This window comes from Eublepharis macularius, chromosome 11, assembly GCF_028583425.1.
Source record: "Eublepharis macularius isolate TG4126 chromosome 11, MPM_Emac_v1.0, whole genome shotgun sequence".
NCBI lineage: Eukaryota > Metazoa > Chordata > Lepidosauria > Squamata > Eublepharidae > Eublepharis > Eublepharis macularius.
Genome location: NC_072800.1, coordinates 20,576,424 through 20,594,828, shown reverse-complemented (window position 1 = coordinate 20,594,828; position 18,405 = coordinate 20,576,424). Strand labels below are relative to the sequence as shown.

The 18,405-nt window shown below is 42.7% G+C and overlaps 1 protein-coding gene across 1 annotated transcript in view; it reads right to left on the bottom strand.

The window, feature by feature from the left end:
• The window catches only part of TPK1 (thiamin pyrophosphokinase 1), a 771,984-nt gene that overhangs the window by 670,589 nt on the left and 82,990 nt on the right, over positions 1–18,405 (bottom strand). The window contains exon 3 of the mRNA XM_054991443.1: positions 16,557–16,631. Coding sequence (XP_054847418.1) covers positions 16,557–16,631 — 75 coding nt within the window. The remainder of the gene's footprint in view (positions 1–16,556; positions 16,632–18,405) is intronic.

Genomic DNA, 18,405 nt, shown 5'->3' with positions numbered 1-18,405 from the left:
CCTGTGCTGCATCCTGCAGCTGCCAGCTGTCTCAGCCGTCCTCCTGCAAGTACTCATTATCACTGTTGATGTTGGTCTGGTACTGAGCTGCTAGCTGGGCACTGTGCCTTCTGGCTTGAAGATCTCTCCTTGCCCTCCTCTGATGGCGCTCCCGAGTCTCTGGTGACAAGTGAGGAGAGCTGGTCAGTGCCTGGCTCTCTGTTGCCAGCCCAGGGCTGGGAAGCTGAGGGGCCGATGTGCTGGGACCTGGCTGTGGGTCCATGTCTGATCCTTCAGAGACTGCCTCCTCCTGCAGTGCCCCTGCCGCTGCCCGTGGATCTGGGTCAGGTTCGCCAGCTGCCTCCTCCTCAGAAGAGTTCTTTGCATCTCTTTGCTTTGCTGGGCTGGACCACCACAAGGCAACCAGACCAAAAGGCTTGAAAACTGTAAAATAACTTGTTTTCTTTCTTGTAAACCCTCACTGTGGATAAGTTACGTTTGTGGATTTATCTGTAACACTGGAATACACTGTCCAAGAATAAGAGTTTTAATCTATGTGCCCAAAGGAGAACCGCCCCAAGAACCAATGGACAGAACACCAGAGAAGGGCAGACGTGCAAATGGGACCGACATATGCAAACGCAGAGAGTATACAGAAATATTCATGAGTCAACTATGGTTAATTTCAGCTCCCAGTTGAACATACACTCCGTGGGAAACTCAGGTTTGCCTTTGCATAATATTCGAAATGGTCTGCATGCACAGAACATACAGACAGTATACAGATATATTCATCAGTCAACTATGGTTAATTTCAGCTCCCAGTTAAACATTCACTCCGTGGGAAACTCAGGTTTGCCTTTGCATAATATGTGAAATGGCCTGGATGCAGAGAACATAGTTACTTCCGCTCATTTCTTTATTGCAACAGCCATTGTGTTTTGAATGTAAGGTACCTTCCAATGGACGCACCAAACACAATCACATAGTTTGGCTATCAGTTGAGCAAGATTTGGCTATCAGGTCTCGACCGTGGGGCATCAAGATTGAGTCTGACATGTATACAATGGTGGGGACACAAAGGCAGCAATTCTAAGTACAAATACTAGGGAACAAGTCACATTGAACTCTATACATGCTTAGGACTGCACTGTTCTTTTAAAGGATTTAGCATAGCAGTAATACAACCTCCACCATAATACAGGTTTACAACCCTGTAATGTAACAAACTTGTATTGGTGAATCCAGCTGTTAGTCTCTTAAGCTACTCATTGTCCGTTGAAGAGCATAAAATCAAGGTAACAATGGAACACACTTATTGATGTGACAAGATTGGGGCTGAGACAGACATTCTTGTGTATGCTTTAGGCTATTTTACCAATGCGATTTGTAAGATACGTTTTCAACTTTTAGCCTTCACACACTAATAAACTGTGTTTCAAAATAAAGAGGTGACATGAAGAATATATGGCTTCACAGTTCCACACAAACATCACGGGTAGAGCCAGCAGTTGGCTTGTTATCTTATTACCCCCAAAATGTCTATAAACATTGTTGAGGCATAAACTACGTAGAAAGTTATTCCTTGTACGAGTCTCAGTAACCGATACAAAACAAGGTCTAGGGCCGCTCTTTAGAGATACCCATATCTCAGCGTGATGGTAGCTCTGAGCCACCTTTCAGGTAATGAATCAAAAACAAGTGCCAACGAGCGTACAGTGCATGAAAATGTAGGCCTGCTTATTTGGGGCTTGGATTACAAAGATGGTTAACTCTTGACATTGTCCTTTGTGGCTAAGTCACAAGAATTGACATTACTTATTAAATTCATGCATACTCATACATTCAAGTGTATGGGATGTGGCTCAGTGGTAGAGCACACATTGCGCATGGACAAAGGCCCAGGTTCAGTCCTGAGCATCTCCAGGTTAAAGATCTAAGGATTTTGCTGGAAAAGATCCTGGAGGGCTGCTGTCAGTCCAAATAAACAGAACTGAGAGAGGGAAGGATGTACAGTCTGAGGGTATGCAGCAGTGGTACAGACAGAGAGTTCTCGATGCATAATATATATTCAAAGCATTCTGTTTATGGCAAGCAGTTCAAAAAATCTTTTTAAAAAAAGAAAAGCAGTGACATAAAACAATTTAAAATAGGAAATTCTTTTGGTTTCAATCAATCTTTCAGATGCCACAAGATTGTTTGCTGTGTTTTCTTCCCCAGAAGAATTTTAAAACCATAAGAGTCTTTCTAGGGAGAATGAAAACCAGCATGGACCAGTAATGGACTAGGATCTGGAAGGCCAAAGTTTGAATCCTCACTCTGCCATGGAAGCTTACTGGGTGACCTTGGGCCAATCACACCCTCTCAGCCAAACCTTCCTCGCAGGGTTGTTATGAGGATGAAATGAAGGAGAGAAAATGATGTGAGCCACTTTGGGTCACCACTGACAAATAAGGTGGGGTATAAATAAAGTAAATAATAAATGACTGTGGAATTGTATTTGATCCCAGCACCTATAGAGTCCATGGACATTGGAGGAGAAAAATTGTTTTGTGTCCCATAGGGGTGCACTTCCACGATCCGGCCGTTTAGAAAACAGAGGAACAGTGACCCCATGGCTTCGCTATCTAATAATGAATCAATGGGATTCGGTTTCGTTTTCTCAGCCATGCCGGATGCTCCTCTCGGCTGGTCCGGGAGGAAACGACCGGGCACCCTGACCGGGCGGCTGATCCGCAAGGATTAGCCCCCAGGACTCCCAGGGAGGGAGCCAGGGTCCGGGACGCGGCGGGAAGAACTCCCCGAAATCAATGCGGGGGGGGGGAATTGCCCGTTTGTCCCTATGGAGGCCGGCAGATGTGCGCGGCGCCTCGAGTGCCGCCGGGCAACGAGAAACGGCAAGTAAAAGAAACAGGCGGAAGCCTGTAAACAAGCGAATCCCTTCTGTTTTACAAGCGTTTGTGAAGGAGAGGTTGATCTGAAGAAGACTCGCTCTTCCCCTTCGTTGAGTTCCAGAATTTTGTTGGCGCCCCCCCCCAAATGGCAGCAAAGAAGCAAAGTCCCGCTCTCGGTAAGTCAATCTCGGCTACTTTGAAGGGGGAGTCGCTCGAAGAGTTGGTGCGCAGGGCGGTGGTGGAAGCCATAAAACCCTTTGTTGACAAGCTGAACGAAACTGATCAAAGGGTGGGCTTAATTGAAAGCGAGGTGAAAACCATTAAGGCAGCAGCGGGGGGGGGGGGGCAGAAAAGTCTGCTCTGGAAAGTGCGTCACTTGTGAAGGCTACAAAAAAGGAGCTGAAGTTGGTGGAGAACCAGCTGATCGGGCTACAGGTGGAACGAACGCAGACAATTTTGCGTCTCCAAAACGTGAAAGAGGAGGAAAATGAGGATCTGTGGGATTTGGTCTCGGAACTACTGGCGACACCCGCGAGGACGACTAAAGAAGAGGTTAAAAGCGCCATTTTGGAGGTCCGTCGGGCTTCTTCAAAATATGCAACAAAGCGACAGTTGCCTCGTGAGATCATTATTGACTTTTCATCTAAAAAGATTCGGGACACCATCCTATATAACTCATACAATGCGGATTTGGACTTTATGGGTTTGAAAGTCAAGATTTTGAAGGACGTTCCATTTCTAGTCCGGAAACGGCGTTTTAAATATAAAAAGTTTGCAGCTCTTCTGAGGGACCAGGGAATAAAGTACAAATGGTTATTCCCGGAAGGAATATGGTTCAGATATAAAGATCAGGCCTATAAGATATTATCAGAAGATCAACTAAAGGATTTTGAGAATAAAAACCCAGAACTCTGCTGCACCAAGAACGAAGAAAAGGAGGAGCCGGAGGGGGGGGGAGGAGGAGGAGAGCATCGCAACAGCAGTTGCACAGAGAGAACTGCGTCCGGGACGTAGAAGGGGGAGGAAAGTTTAATCAGAATTTGAAATGTTTATTCTCTGTATGATTAACCACTCCATCATTATTCTATGGAGCTATTTTTGTATTATGACAGTATGAAGGGAAACATTGAAGTGTAGTGTTTAGTGTTTGTAGTTCATTCCCCCCCCTTTTCTTTTTCCACCTCCCTTTGTCCTTTCCCTCTCCCCTTTCCTTGTGATAGTCTGGTGTAGTGTTTTGTAGTTATGAAAATAAAAAAATTTATAAAAAAAAATAATAATAATTAATCAATGGCACTTTAATCTCACCCTTTGATCAAAGGACTAAGTATGGACAATGGGGGGAATGTCTCCGAGGTTCCTTGTTGCACTTTTTCATGATAAAATTACCGCTGGGGAAAATACATCCAAGGACTCAGTAAGAATCTCTAATGCAAATAAGGTAATTCCCTAATGTGATATAGTTTTAAGATCACATTAGAAAGTCACGGATGTGAGGCTTTTGAATAGAAAATACAGAATTCTCAATTAGGGATTCTCACGCTCGTGAATCTCTAATGTGATATTAAAACCATGTCACATTAGTGTGTTTCCTCATTCACATTAGAGACTTACTGAACCCTTGGTCACACTGTCCTAGAGGATCCCTAATCACCAAAAACTGTAGCGAGTGGACTTGGGGGGGGGGGGAACTCACTAGTGTCTGAACAATAGTGAGGAACCTTAGTGAAGTCATTGGGCTATGATCCCTAAATCCTTGGCTAATAGAAGTGCATACGCACAGCAGATTAAAGGTTTTCAGAATAGAAAGTCTGTTCCCCAGTGTCTGAAATCTCCACGGATACCAAGGGAAACAAATCAGTTTAAAAAGTTTGATGGAGGAAAGAAAGGGGAGATGACAGGAGGGGAGTTCTCTTATCTCTGCTTCTGGGGCTCTGCTGTTGGAAGATTATTGGAGCAAAACCTCAGGAATAAAAAGACTGAGTACCAATGGGAATGGGAATGGGGAAATCCAATCACTCCTAATTCTTTCTATCTGTTCTGTACCTCATCAAGTTCAAAGCAGCCTTGCCAAAGTCCATTTTCTTCAAAAGATGGAGTGTTGAAATTTTACGGTGCCTGTCTAAAAACCAGTTTATATATTAATTTACGTGTCAATCAAAGAAAGCCACACTCATCATACGAACAAATACTTTCTTGAGACTGGATGCCTTGATGATTCTGAAGGACCTGCTACAGTGTTTTATTTTTCTTATATGATACCAGATAGGTGATGAGGGCCTATTAGAAAAAATTCCTTAATGGCTTGAAATCCCTCTCTCCATTTTTGGAATGACGCAGCTTTCAGCTGTGGAGGAGAAAAGAAAGCCGTCTGAATGTGGGCAGAGAGAGAGAAAACTGAGAGTTTAGCAGAAGTGGACTAAATAGGAGGGAGCTTTGGGGAAGGGACTGCAGCGATTCATGCTTTTGCTATTTAGGATCTTATGAAGAACCAGCAGTTGTGCTGCCTGCTTAAAGAATATGTTTGCTTCCAATATGCTCTGCTATGATATTTACAAACAAATAGATATTTTAAAGATAACTTCAGCCTCCAGTTTGTTTTCTTCTTTCTCTCCCTCCCTCTCTTTCACATACTATGTAACAGATCAGTATGGAAGATAACTTCGGAATTTCCTATGAGCCCCCTTTGTGTTAATAATATCATGCTCCGAGACAAAGAGCAAAATTCTGTAATTTGAATAGATGTGGATGCTTGCTCTTCCACAGCGGCACATTTTAAATGCTCGTTCCTGTTTTAGTAGCGTGCTTTGGAAGTAAATGTTCTGCCACATCTACAGGCAGGCCCTTGAATGAAGAATGCTGTTGGAATCATTAATGCCTTTATGCCCTGAATGAAGTTTATAAGTTCATCCTCCGTACATGACGGCTGAACACTAATGAGAACACAGTTAGGTTTGATGTCAGGTTGAGCAGATAAAAGGGGAAAGACAGCTTTATGCCTTTTTGCTGTACAGACAGTAATAATAAAGGAGAAACTTCACCCTATATATCTTCCCATTTGCATTTAAGTAATCTATGAAAATGGGACAGGCACATTGGCTTTTATTCCAAATGCTCTCAAACTGAAAAGTGATAGCCAGTGAATAGTGAGATCTTTCACTGCAAAAATGACACGTGTCAAAAACAAAAATGTTACCTACTCAGACACATTTGCATAAAAGTAATAAAATAATAAACTGAAACAACATTAAAGCTTCTCCAGTACCAACCCTGACCTCCTCTCGGTAGAACACTAATAGTGCAATCCTATGGAGAGTTACTCCAGTCTAAGCCTATTGAAGTCAATGGTTTTAGACTGGAGTAACCCTCCATAGGATTACACTGTAAGGGAGCAAGCCTAAGATGATCTACTCAAAAGTAAGCCCCATTTTATTCAATGGGACTTACACCCAGCAGAGTGTTCTTAGGAATGCAGCCTAACAATGCATAAAAATCAATGCCAACGAAGGGGATCTAAAAACAGAAAATGGAAAGGAACCCTATGGATAATATGCCCTAATCCCACAGCAATTCAGTTGAGATGGTGTAGATCATGGCTCTGTATCAGTCTGTTAAGGGCACATTGTGTGTGCAACAGCTATTCAGAATGGCATGACTCAATTCTTCAATCCTTGGTTTTGCTATCGAAAACTGAGTTTGCACACAATATGATTAGCACGATTGTTATCATTTTTAAAAATACACAGCTTTCTGTTGTTGTCAAGTTGCAACTGATTTATGGCGACCCTGTAAGTATTCGAGGTCTACTACAGGCCTACATGGCTAACCACCAAAAACTCTCTTGAAGGTAAGAGGCATTCAGGCCATTGCCTGCCTCTAGTGACCCTGAATTTCCTCGGTGATCTCCCATCCAAGAACTAACCAGGGATGACCCTGCTTAGTTCCCAAGATCTGACAAGATCAGGCTATCCTGTGCTATCCAGGTCAGGGCACTATACATTTACACAGATGACAATCTGTAATCTCCACCATATTGGCTTCAGCCCAAAGCTAAGCCACGACCTGAGGCTCCCAGTTCAAGCCCCAGAACCCTTGACACTTTGGCTTCCATATGCTTTGGGAAACCTAATCCATACTGATCCAGAGGAGTTAGCCGTGTTTGTAGTAGCAAAAAAAGAACAGAGTTCAGTAGCACCTTTAAGACTAACCAACTTTACTGTAGCATAAGCTTTCGAGAATCACGGTTCTCTTTTTACATGGTAATTACATGGTAAGCATGCAGGAAAGGTTTGGTTTAGAATTTGTGGAGGGAATGTTGTTCATCCAGCCGCCATCCTGACACATGCGCTCAGCACAACCTTAGCAATGGACTGGACTCAATTTGACACTAATCTGAGATCTAATTCATACATTATATTTGCAGTGTATTTGTCACTACAAATCTCCATTACATTCCCATCACCACTGTAAACAGCCACTGCCACCACCACCATGCTCCATCCATAAAACATGGGATTCTTCATTAATACGGAGAAGCCAGATGATATACTATCTATAGCACTCCCTTGCATTGAAGTGGGTAACAGCGGCACAGGAAAGATACATGCTGCACTCCAATGTCACATTTTTTCAACACAAAGCCCCCATTATGTATGAACCCAGCTTGTCACTGAGCTTGCATGCACCTGTCTCTTCTTTCGCATGTGCAGTGCACTGAAGGAATCCTACTTTAGAACACAGCACACAAATGCAAGCCCCCAGGGTAACTGGAGGTACTCTTCTCCCCTTGCACTTAAACTTTAAACCATTCCTGCCTTATGGAGTGAAAACAACTGCCAACAATCCTGGGGCACCTGCTTTGGTTTGTATCAAGTAACCATTTTGTTGTTGTTGTTCAACCAGGATCCCTACTCTGCACTCTAAGCAAGTACGAATTAGGCAGGCGTGCGTGCAAGCCTGGCTACAAGCCAAATTCCTTTTTAAAAAACTTTTATTGATTAACCAAAATGAAACACACAAAATGTACAATACTCCAATACTCATAATAACTTAAAAAATAAAAATTAAAAATTAAATTTAAAAAAAAAATCAAGAGGGGAAATAAATTTTTAAGTTAAATTAATTCAAAAACACATCATAATCCTTCCTATTTGGGATAATATTATTACCCTTTAGATATTCTAATACCATATTCCACCCCTCTTCATGACTAGCTTTCCACATATTTATGACATTTTCCTCAAAAAAGGAATTGTTGGTTATTCTACTCATTACATACATCTCCCATATGCTATTATACCATTGCATCTTTGTAGGTGGTGTATCCGATTTCTAATGTTTAGCTATTAATAACCTTGCAGCTGCCAATAATATTGAAATCAAAGTTATATATTCTTTTGTCACTCTACAGTCATTCCAAATATCAAATAACATCACTTTAATGTTGCAAGGAAAAGAAACCTTAACAATCCTTATAATCTCCTCATAAATTTCCCTCCAAAAGACTTGAAATACCGGGCATTCCCACCAGATATGATAGGGAGTTCCTTTTATTTTGCATTTCCTCCAACAATATGGGCTGGCAGTTTTAAACATTGATTTAAACTTAGATGGAGTCAAATACCAATTTGAAAACATTTTATAATATTGATATTTAATACAGAAAATTTTCGATGTATTTGAAGGTGAGGCCCCAATTTTCTCCCAGTCTGGTTCAGTTAGCTCTTTTACACAATCCTTTTGCCAACTTGTGACGTATCTTGGTAAGGGGGAATATAATATTTCCACCAAATGTTTATATAACTTCAATAATCAACCTTTAACAATACTCTCTGAATCCTTCAACATTAGCTCAAAAATGTTAATTGTCTTTTAAAAACACCCTTTCTTTGCAATGAAGATATTAAATTACTTATGGAGATACTGAAACCATTCAATGTACAAGCCAAATTCATGCACAATGGTCATTTCCACACGCGTTGAATAATGCACTTTCAATGCACTTTCGCAATCCTTTAGAAGTGGATTTTTTGTTCCACACATGGAAAATCAGTTTCAAATGTTCACTAAAGAGTATTGAAAGTGAATTATCCAACGTGTGTGGAAGCAGCCAATGTCAGCTTAAGTCAGTTACTTCTGAGCGCAGCCTTAGTGCTGGCTCCCTATGGGAAGAGAACAACCATTACTTTCCAACGTTAAGTTGCTTCCGGCCAGGGTGAAGTTTGTTTTTTGTGACGGCCACCATGCTGCAAATGTAATGTGTGAAGGTCCCCTTAGCCAAACTTGGGAACAGTTCACCACAATTCACAATTTGAAAGAGAACATAAAACCTACCCTGCCAGACCTGGCCAAGGTCCATGTGGTCAAACATTCTGTTTACAACAGCATCGGGCCAAATGTCTGCAGGGGAAGGAAGGCCAGTCCCGATTCTCTGCCTTTAGGATTCAAAAGCGTATTGCTCCCATCCATGAAACTTGCACTTAGTTATTATAGCGAATGTCGCTTGATGGATCTTTTCTCCATAAATTTGTCCAATCCTTTTAGAAGAGCATCGCCACTATTGGCAGCCACCTCCTCTTGGAGTAGTAAAACCTATGAGTTAATTAATTGTCGTAATTTAAATTATGGCAGCGGGAAGGGTGCTTTCAGCAAACGTTTTTATGATGATGAACCAAGACAGTGCATTTAACTTTTTCTGCCTCTCTGCAGAGTAAGCTGTCTTCTTAGAACGTCAGTGCAAGGGGAGGTGTCAGAAAACTGTAAGGTATTGCGAACAGAGACTAAACATTAAGCTCTTTCAGTTACAGAAATGAAAAGATGATCAAATTAAAGAGGTTTGGGGGGCAAGTAAGGTTTTCAAAAACATCACCCGCCTCATCACTGAAAGCAAGCGGCAGTATTTTCTCCTGCCAAGTACATTTGGTTTCCCTCTTCCCAGGGAAAAAGTCAGTAAAACTGAAATCATTAGCACATCTCTAGACCAAGCCCCTCCCCCCCCCATGTCTACCTGACAATCTCAGTGAGCTAGGAAATAAATGGAAAGATATTAGAGTCGGGCTTGACCTGACACAATAGGGGCATGCCAACCCTCCACCTCACGTCTGACATGGCTGGTGGCTGTGTGGATCCAAAAGTCAATGATGAGCATAAGCCACAGCTCTCACTTCCACCCATCCCACCAGCCTCAAAGGTGCTCACTTGGGTTGCTCAGGCAGAGAAGCAACCTGGCATGCTAAGAAAGTGGAATGGTGTGCCAGTAAGTCTTTCCGCACACATTGGATAATGCACTTCCAATCCTCTTTATATATCATTTGGAATGGAGTGGTAAGCTGCAATACTGCAGCCCAAGCTCTGCTCATGACCTGAATTCGATCCCGGAGGAAGCCGGGTTCAGGTAGCCAGCTCAAGGTTGACTCAGCCTTCCATCCTTCCGAGGTCGGTAAAATGAGTACCCAGTTTCCTGGGGGTAAAGTGTAGATGACTGGGGAAGGCAATGGCAAACCACCTCGTAAAAAGTCTGCCAAGAAAACGTCATGATGTGACGTCCCCCCATGGGTCAGTAATGACTCGGTGCTTGCACAGGGGACCTTTACCTTTTACATGTTGAAGGCAAGACTGTTTATTCCACACCACTAAAAACAAACCTAGAAGGCGTTTTTCTGCTTTAAATCCCTAAGTCTCAAAAATCCTAAACATCTTTTAGAGGGTAACAAAAATGTCTAGAAGAACTTCTCTCTGAATGAAGCAAGCAAGAGGACTATGAAGTAACAAGGAATCAATTGGGTGTGGTGGCGGTAGGCTAAAATCTTTCCTCTTGTCTCTGCCTGGGCTCTTATTTGTTCCTGTACTGCCTGAAGTGCAAGCATTAACTTCAATGTGGTGATAGCCGCAACGAGAGGCCAGATTTTAGGGATCCCATTCTCCTGGTAGGGGCAAGGGATCCCCCACCTCCACCCTCTGTCCCCCACTACTACTTACCTGGCCAGTAGGGGGTGGGTGTGGGAATGGGCATTCGGGCGCGCTTCCAGGGTGGCATGATGACATCACTTCCCAAGAGTGAATTCATCACACCACTCCAATAGCGCTCCCGCACTTTACAGTGGGTCTATTTGGGCCCCAAACGGGGGCCCATTTAGGGCCCAAATTGGCCCACTGCAAAGCATGCACATGCACAATGACATCACTTCCCAGAAGTGACATCACTGCACAGGTGCAGGGACACAAAGACCACAATGGGAGCAGTGAAAAGGTAAACACTGGATCCCCCTCCTCCCATTGGGAGAGTAAGAGGACTTGGCAACCCTACCAGATCCAGAAGTTAGCAAACACATTAGCCCCCCGTGTTGTATTCTTAGGGTTATGAGAAACAACTCCTTTCCATGTCCCACAAGGTGGAGATGACTATAGCTGTACGATAACTCTCCAGGAAGTAAATTTTTATGTGCTCTGTATATACACAGCTAGGAGTAGTGTTCCACTTCCTTGACATGCTACAGCAAGAAAAACAGATGGAAGCGAATTACTAAACGGCTTGTACTCAACATTCAAAGCTGTCTTATAGGCCAAGTGGTCACTGGTCCACCTAGCCCAGTACAGTCTCTGGCAACAGCTGTTTGGAAGTTAGGCCCAATTCTGCTCCCTGAGATCATGTCTAGACTGGTTGCCCCAAAAGGGGCACATTATTTTATCTGTTTTTATCTGTATTTTATCTGGTTTTATAATTGATTTTAAGCTGTATTTTAATCAATGTTGTACCTCACCCTGAGCCCGCTTGCAGGGAGGGCGGGTTAAAAATAAAGCAAACAAATTAATTAATTAATTAATTAAGATACCAAGAGCTGAATGTGGGACTTCATACAAGCAGAGCACGGCTGTAGCACTCAGCAACAGGTCCTCCTCATAACAGTACGTTTGACTCATCATTCTATCATCTTCTTCCTCTTCCAAGACCTGCTATAGAAGATCTTCTATAGCATACCAGTGCTATATTTAGAAAATTATTAAAAAACGAATCTTGAATTCTCTGCAAGGTGTTCCTTTCAGCTGTACATGTGGCTCATGAGAGAACAAGAAGGCTCTCAAGTTCCGTGTACCAATATTGAGGGAGATGTACAGTGTGAAACAGTTTTAGTGGTCTGACCTTGCGTGTGCCATAGTCAGCCATTTCAAATGAAACAACAACAAATAAAAGAGCGAGCCTCTTTCAATTAAAAATGTATTGAAAGGTTTTCTTGAGGCAGCGTACCCATGAAAGGTACTCCCATCAATCAAGAAGCTCAATAAAGCTGCAGCTATTAGAGCCTAGTTAAACATTCCATGATTAAGTTCTTCGTTTATTAGAGCCAAAGTTATAAAACAATCAGACTTCTAAAAGGTCTAGTGTGTTGACAGCAGAGCAAAATGCCCATAAAACAGCAATCCATGTCCCAAAAAGCTATTAATGATGCAGATAAAACTGTTAGGCCGAAGCTAGTGCTGATATAAATATAGATGTTTTGCGCTTTTCTCAAGGATTTGCATAAATCAACAACTGGATCCATCTCTTTAAAAAAAATCTACTGTTTTATCAAAAAATTGTGTTGGCTATTACATACTCCATGTTATTTATCACTGCATTGGAATGCTAGTAGACTATGGTTATGGGAACAAGATCTTTCAAATGCAATTATTGAAGTAGAGGAAGTAAAACAGACAGTGGTGGGCCTCTGCACATATTAACCATATCCAAAGCATAGTGGTACGTAATGAGGCCAATTCAAATCTGAGCAACAGGTCTAGGCAAGGTCTGTAATATATGAAAATCTTCACCATATGGACACCTCCACTTGCATGGAAAGTCTTCATACCAGCATCAATGTGACCAAGAAGACGTCGAGCTAATATGGAGAAGCTCCATGGTGGCAGCTAATATGGAGAAACTCCATGGTGGCAGCTAATATGGAGAAGCTCCATGGTGGCAGAACAGCGAGCAGCGTTCAACTCTTACAGCTCTGAACAGGGCTTTTTTTCTGGGAAAAGAGGTGGTGGAACTCAGTGGGTTGCCCTCGGAGAAAATGGTCACATGGCTGGTGGCCCTGCCCCCTGATCAGGGGGCGGGGCCACCAGCCATGTGACCATTTTCAAGTGGTGCCGGAACTCCGTTCCACCGCATTCCAGCTGAAAAAAAGCCCTGGCTCTGAACAAAATGATGCAGTTCTTCATGGAACGAGGGGGAGGGCTTGTGGAAGAGGGTTAAAAGAAATCAATAGATCACTCGTGACCATCTACATCAAGGTCAATAGTTAAAGAATCAGTTTAGAAGGTAGCTGAACTTACGCGGTAGAGCGATATAGCCAATGTTCCACTCTAGGAAGAGAATGCAAGGATTCTACCTACATAGGATTGGATTTTGCAGCCCTATTATCCTAGTGAAGGGTACTTTCCTCCAGTGGAGGAAGGTCTTCTGACCCAAGCTGTTCTTTCTGAGTGTTTTGAGGCAGGAGAAGTCTACTTCCATCTGCAGACAATGCCCCACGCCCCCAGCAGAACAGATCCACAGGATATATCTCATAGGGCTATACTTTCCATCTGCATCCTTGAGAATCCTCTGTATCTTTCTGAAACTATTCTTTGTCCAAAGTTAAAGAAATATGGTTTTCGAATGACAAATTGCAAGACAGATGAAAATAAGCTACTTGAAATGTTGATCTCTTTTACTCCCTGTCTGGCACAATTTTTTTGCATTGGGTATGCTCTGAATCCCTTTAGTAGCATGTTCCAAATATCTTTTTTTTTTTAAAAAAAAGTTATGCCAACAGGGTATATACTATCCCCTTTTAACAATATAAGTAACCTTGTTTAAGTTCAACAGCAGAAAGTTCTACAATGCTCTCCATTTTTAAAAAATATACACTTTTTGCTGTAATCATCTATTAGGCTTTTCCTCAAGCACTTCAAAGCAAGTCTCGGTTACTGTGAGCTAAAAATCAGCAGGGTTCGGCACATCAAAGCATCACAAAGAAAAACTGTTAATTATTCATTGTTTCCCACTTATTTTAAATAATAGAGACTAATAATTGCCAATTCTTTAAATAAACTTTTTTTTCTAGAATTTCAGCATACAGCAGAGAATCAGGCATACCGCGTAGCGTTGACATGATATATATTTTAATGCATTTGATTTATACATTTTACATGCATATATAGTTTATCCTTAGCAAATATTTTATGTAATTATATATTATCAATGGTTTTATCTCCCGTCAAGATGATGATTTATGATGATTATCATGTAGTGTTTGTATTGTTTTATCTCGAGTTATGTATTGCTGTAGGCCAGGCCAGGCCATATTTTTAAAAAAGCAAGCCAGGGGCATAAAAAAAACACCCAAGTTTCCATTCTCCTTAGAAGCTAAAATTAGAAGCTAAAAGCTATTGTACTTTGGTCACATCATGAGAAGACAAGATTCTCTGGAAAAATCAATCATGCTAGGAAAAGTGGAAGGCAGTAGGAAAAGAGGAAGACCTAAAACGAGATGGCTGGACTCAATCAAAGAAGCCACATCCTCCAGTTTGCAGGATCTGAGCAAGTCTGTTAAAGATAGGACGTTTTGGAGATCTTTCCTTCATAGGGTCGCCATAGGTCGGAGACAACTTGACGGCACATAACACACACACAGCTACACAAATAGGCCAAGAATGTATAAGGAGCATTTGCCAGGTAAGAGAGATCAATTTCTATATTGCCAATGGGATGAGGATAATGAAGCTGAGAGACGGAGGCTTCCCTAAAGTTCATGACAGACATTCTTATGGCTCACTGTTCCTTCTTAGTACACCTCACTAAGGTGAAAGGGGCTTATTCCCAAGCAACTGAACATAGGGTTGCAAACTGGGCTCAGCTATTACACTGCTTCCCCAAAACAGCTCCATAGTATTTTTTTTTGCAACGAGCCAACTTTTACTATTTTTTTAATCACACTGAAAATCCTACTTCAGCCCCACTCTCAATTTTGTCCAGTTATCGGAAACTCAATAAATGACTGCTGCAGAGCTGCTTGTGGCTCCGCTCTGAAATATTGTAAGAATCTTTAAAGCAAGAATTCCTACCCGGCATTGATTTTCCCATGGAAAGAGGAAATAGCTGCGAGCCTCTCATGACTTATATATCCGAAGACTCTGAGCTCTGTGTTGCTTATTCAAATCATACAAACCTCCAGCAGGAAAAGAGAGAGAGAAAGAAACCCACTGTTGATAATAAAAGGTTACAAGCTTTCTCCTCTTGTAATTAAACCAGCATACTTTGTTGGTAACCTTTTGGAAGCACATTTCCCCTAAATTTTAAATGCAGCATTGATTTACTACAGTTTATTACAAACTCAAGAATCACGGGCAACTGGGAGTCTTTTATTTCCCCCACAAAAAATGCCTTCCTACCCACTCAGTCCATAAAGTAACCCCTGATATAAGAAATGTGGCATTTGTCTATAATGAGCTCGGTCATTATATCATGCAACAAGGGACATCTTTCTCTAACCTAGTTCTAATGAGGTGGAAAACCTCTCTCTCAGATGTTCTACTCCAAGCTGCAGGAAGAAGCTGTCACATGACGGAATACCTCTCTGTGCAAAACATTCTCTTCACGCAGAAAGCTAAACATCACAGGAAAAGGTTCTCGCCAAGTTTTCTCCCTGGCAGGCTAATTTTCTAGACTTAAGGCCACTCTAAATGTTACTTTCTTCACAGAGCAAACCTGGGCTCTGCACAGACACACTGCAGCTCTGAGGAATGATTTGCAAACACGGTGTTTGGGTTTTTTCCTCATTGCTGCTGCCACAGAAATGGAAAACCTCTCCCCTCTCTGCACTGTTTTTGCACAGGGAAAATGCTTGGGAGGAAGGCAGGTGCTCTCCCTCCTCCAGAAGCAGCTTTCCAAGCCCATTTGCACTCTCTTTTTTTAAAGGCAAGCCATTCCTCAGAGTTGCTGTGTGTCTGCACAGAACCCAGGTTAGCTCCGTGCAGGGGTCATTTTGTAGAAAAAGAGCTAGAGGGACACATTAGCATAACTCATTAGCATATGCCACATCCCTTGCCACCACTGGAAGTGTGTTGTTGGTATGACTGATTTGCATATGCCACACCACCTGACATCACCTATTCTGGCTGTTTTGGACCCAATCCTGGCCATTCAGGGCTGAAATTGGGCCCAAAATGGCAAAAAGGGGCCCAAAATGGTCAGGATCAGGACGCTACTGAGTGGGAAAGTGATCTACCACCCATCAGAGACCCGATCCAGGCTGTTTCAGCCCCAATCCAGGCTGAAACAGGCCCAAAATGGCCGAGAGTCAGGTGGGCGGGGCCACCTAACATGTGACCTCTTTGGGGAACTGCCGGAACTGGGTTCCTGTGTGTTCCCCTTCAAAATGAGCCCTGGCTCCGTGGCAAACTCTTGAAGGAAGTAATGTTTTGAGTGACTCTTAATGATTGTAGAAGGGCAGTATGGAGGATATTCAGTCATGTGAGCTCCCATCTCCAAAGCAAAATGATGCCACACAGACCCACCAGTGTGATAACTAGATCCCAGGTTCCCAACAAAACCCTGAAAAATTAGTCATACCTGCTCCAAAGAGAACAGACAGAAAGAACACAAACGCTGGCATCAGCTCGGCAAAAATAAGCAAATACAGAGATCTGCAACACTTTTATTACCTCTACTCCACAGATGATGGAAATGACCTTTGTCCAATGGCTGGTTAAGAATCAGAAGACAAACCTTCACGTTTTCTGTAAGAGAGATGGTGTCAATTATTAATTTTTCACTACATGGTATTCTCCCATCACCCTTTCCCAGCTACGATTCATCCAGAAACCCTAGCCACAATCCTAGTTCTGTGCAGATGTCAAGATATGGAGATAATCAACATGTAGGAGGATCATGTCCATTGGTTCCATCCACTGTACCAGATGTTGATGAGCTCCAGTACATGGAATCTATATGCACACTGTTCTATACGTGCACGATTTCTGAAAAAGGCAAGATATAGATCAGTTAGAGAGGGGTACGACTTGATGATGAGATTCTGCTCCATTTCTTCCTTTACAGGTTATTATTTATTACAGTAAGATCCCACCTTTCTCCCATCGTAGGGCTCAAGTAGCACAAAAGTGCCCAATCTTGTTGAACCTGCGGGAACTTCTAGAATTTTGAGAAGAGGCTGATGGGGCCACAACAAAATGGCTGCCACCGTGGTGGGAGGAATCATAAAATGGCTGCCCTGAGGGATGGGTCCAACCACAGAACATTGAGAGGTTCCACAAAATGTTAGGGGTTCCCAATTAGGGTTGCCAGCTCTGGGTTGTGAAATTCCTGAAGATCTGAAGGGCAGAGCCTAGAGAGGACAGGGATTGGGGAGGGAAGGGGGTTCAGCAGAGTATATTGCCACAGAATTCCCCCTCCAAAGCAGCCACTTTCACCAGGGGAACTGATCTCTGTGGCCTGGAGATCAGTTGTAATTCTGGGAGCTCTCTTGCCACCACCTGGAGGCTGGCAACTCTAGTCCCAATCCAAGAACCTTCCTATGATGGAAGAAGCTGTTTCCAAATGGGCACTCCCTGCAGGGACAAAAGTGGTACTTCTGAAGCACCTCTTGCTCTAATGAAGAGAGCAAAGCCAGATCCTTGTTGGCTTGAAGAAGAGATGCTCTGGGAAAGAAGCAAGATGCTGCCAGGAAACGCCCTGGCAGAGGACATGGCACACAGGGGCACTGTGTTGGGGGATCACCAAAGTAGTGTGTATCTAGGGTATCCTTGAGGTCTCTTACTCAGACAGTGACCAGCGCCATATCTGCTTAGCTTCTGATAGATAGCGGGATCAGGTGCCTACAACTATATCCTGACAATCTCTGCACATCTTTATGAGGCTTTCATTTTTACATGGCTTGGGAGAATAGCACTTTACAATACACTGTATTTAATTACCAGAAGCCAAAGCAAAATAAATTTTACTAATCTGCTGACATTCAGCCTAAAACTATGATAGGGACACACAATACTTCTTTTCATGTAGTGATTTATCAGTGTACATAATCCAAATCATTACATAATCCAAAATTAATTAATAAGATATATTCGATTTCCAGATCTCCTAGCTTTTGTGAATTTAGCCAGCATAGTGCTGTGAGTAGCAGTAGGGAACTCAAGTTCAAAGCTCTGCTCAGCTGAGAAACCCACTGAATGGCCGTGGCAGGCAAAGTATCTCATTCTCCCAGCCAAATCTACCCACGGGGTTGTTGTGAAGTTACAATACTATTCTTTGAAGGAAGAGAAGGACACTAACAATATAATAAGTATGCTGCCACTGCAGGCTACACACATTTACTCAAGAGTAAGCCCCACTGAACACAGCAGGAAATCTGCGAGTAACAGGATAGCCAACTGAGCCCTGGCAACCAACAGGAGGTTGAGGGGGATAGGCAAATGCAAATAGCTACTGTTTCAAAGGTGTGACGTCACTTCTCACACAAACCTGGATGTGATGTCATCAGGCCAGGGCAATGCT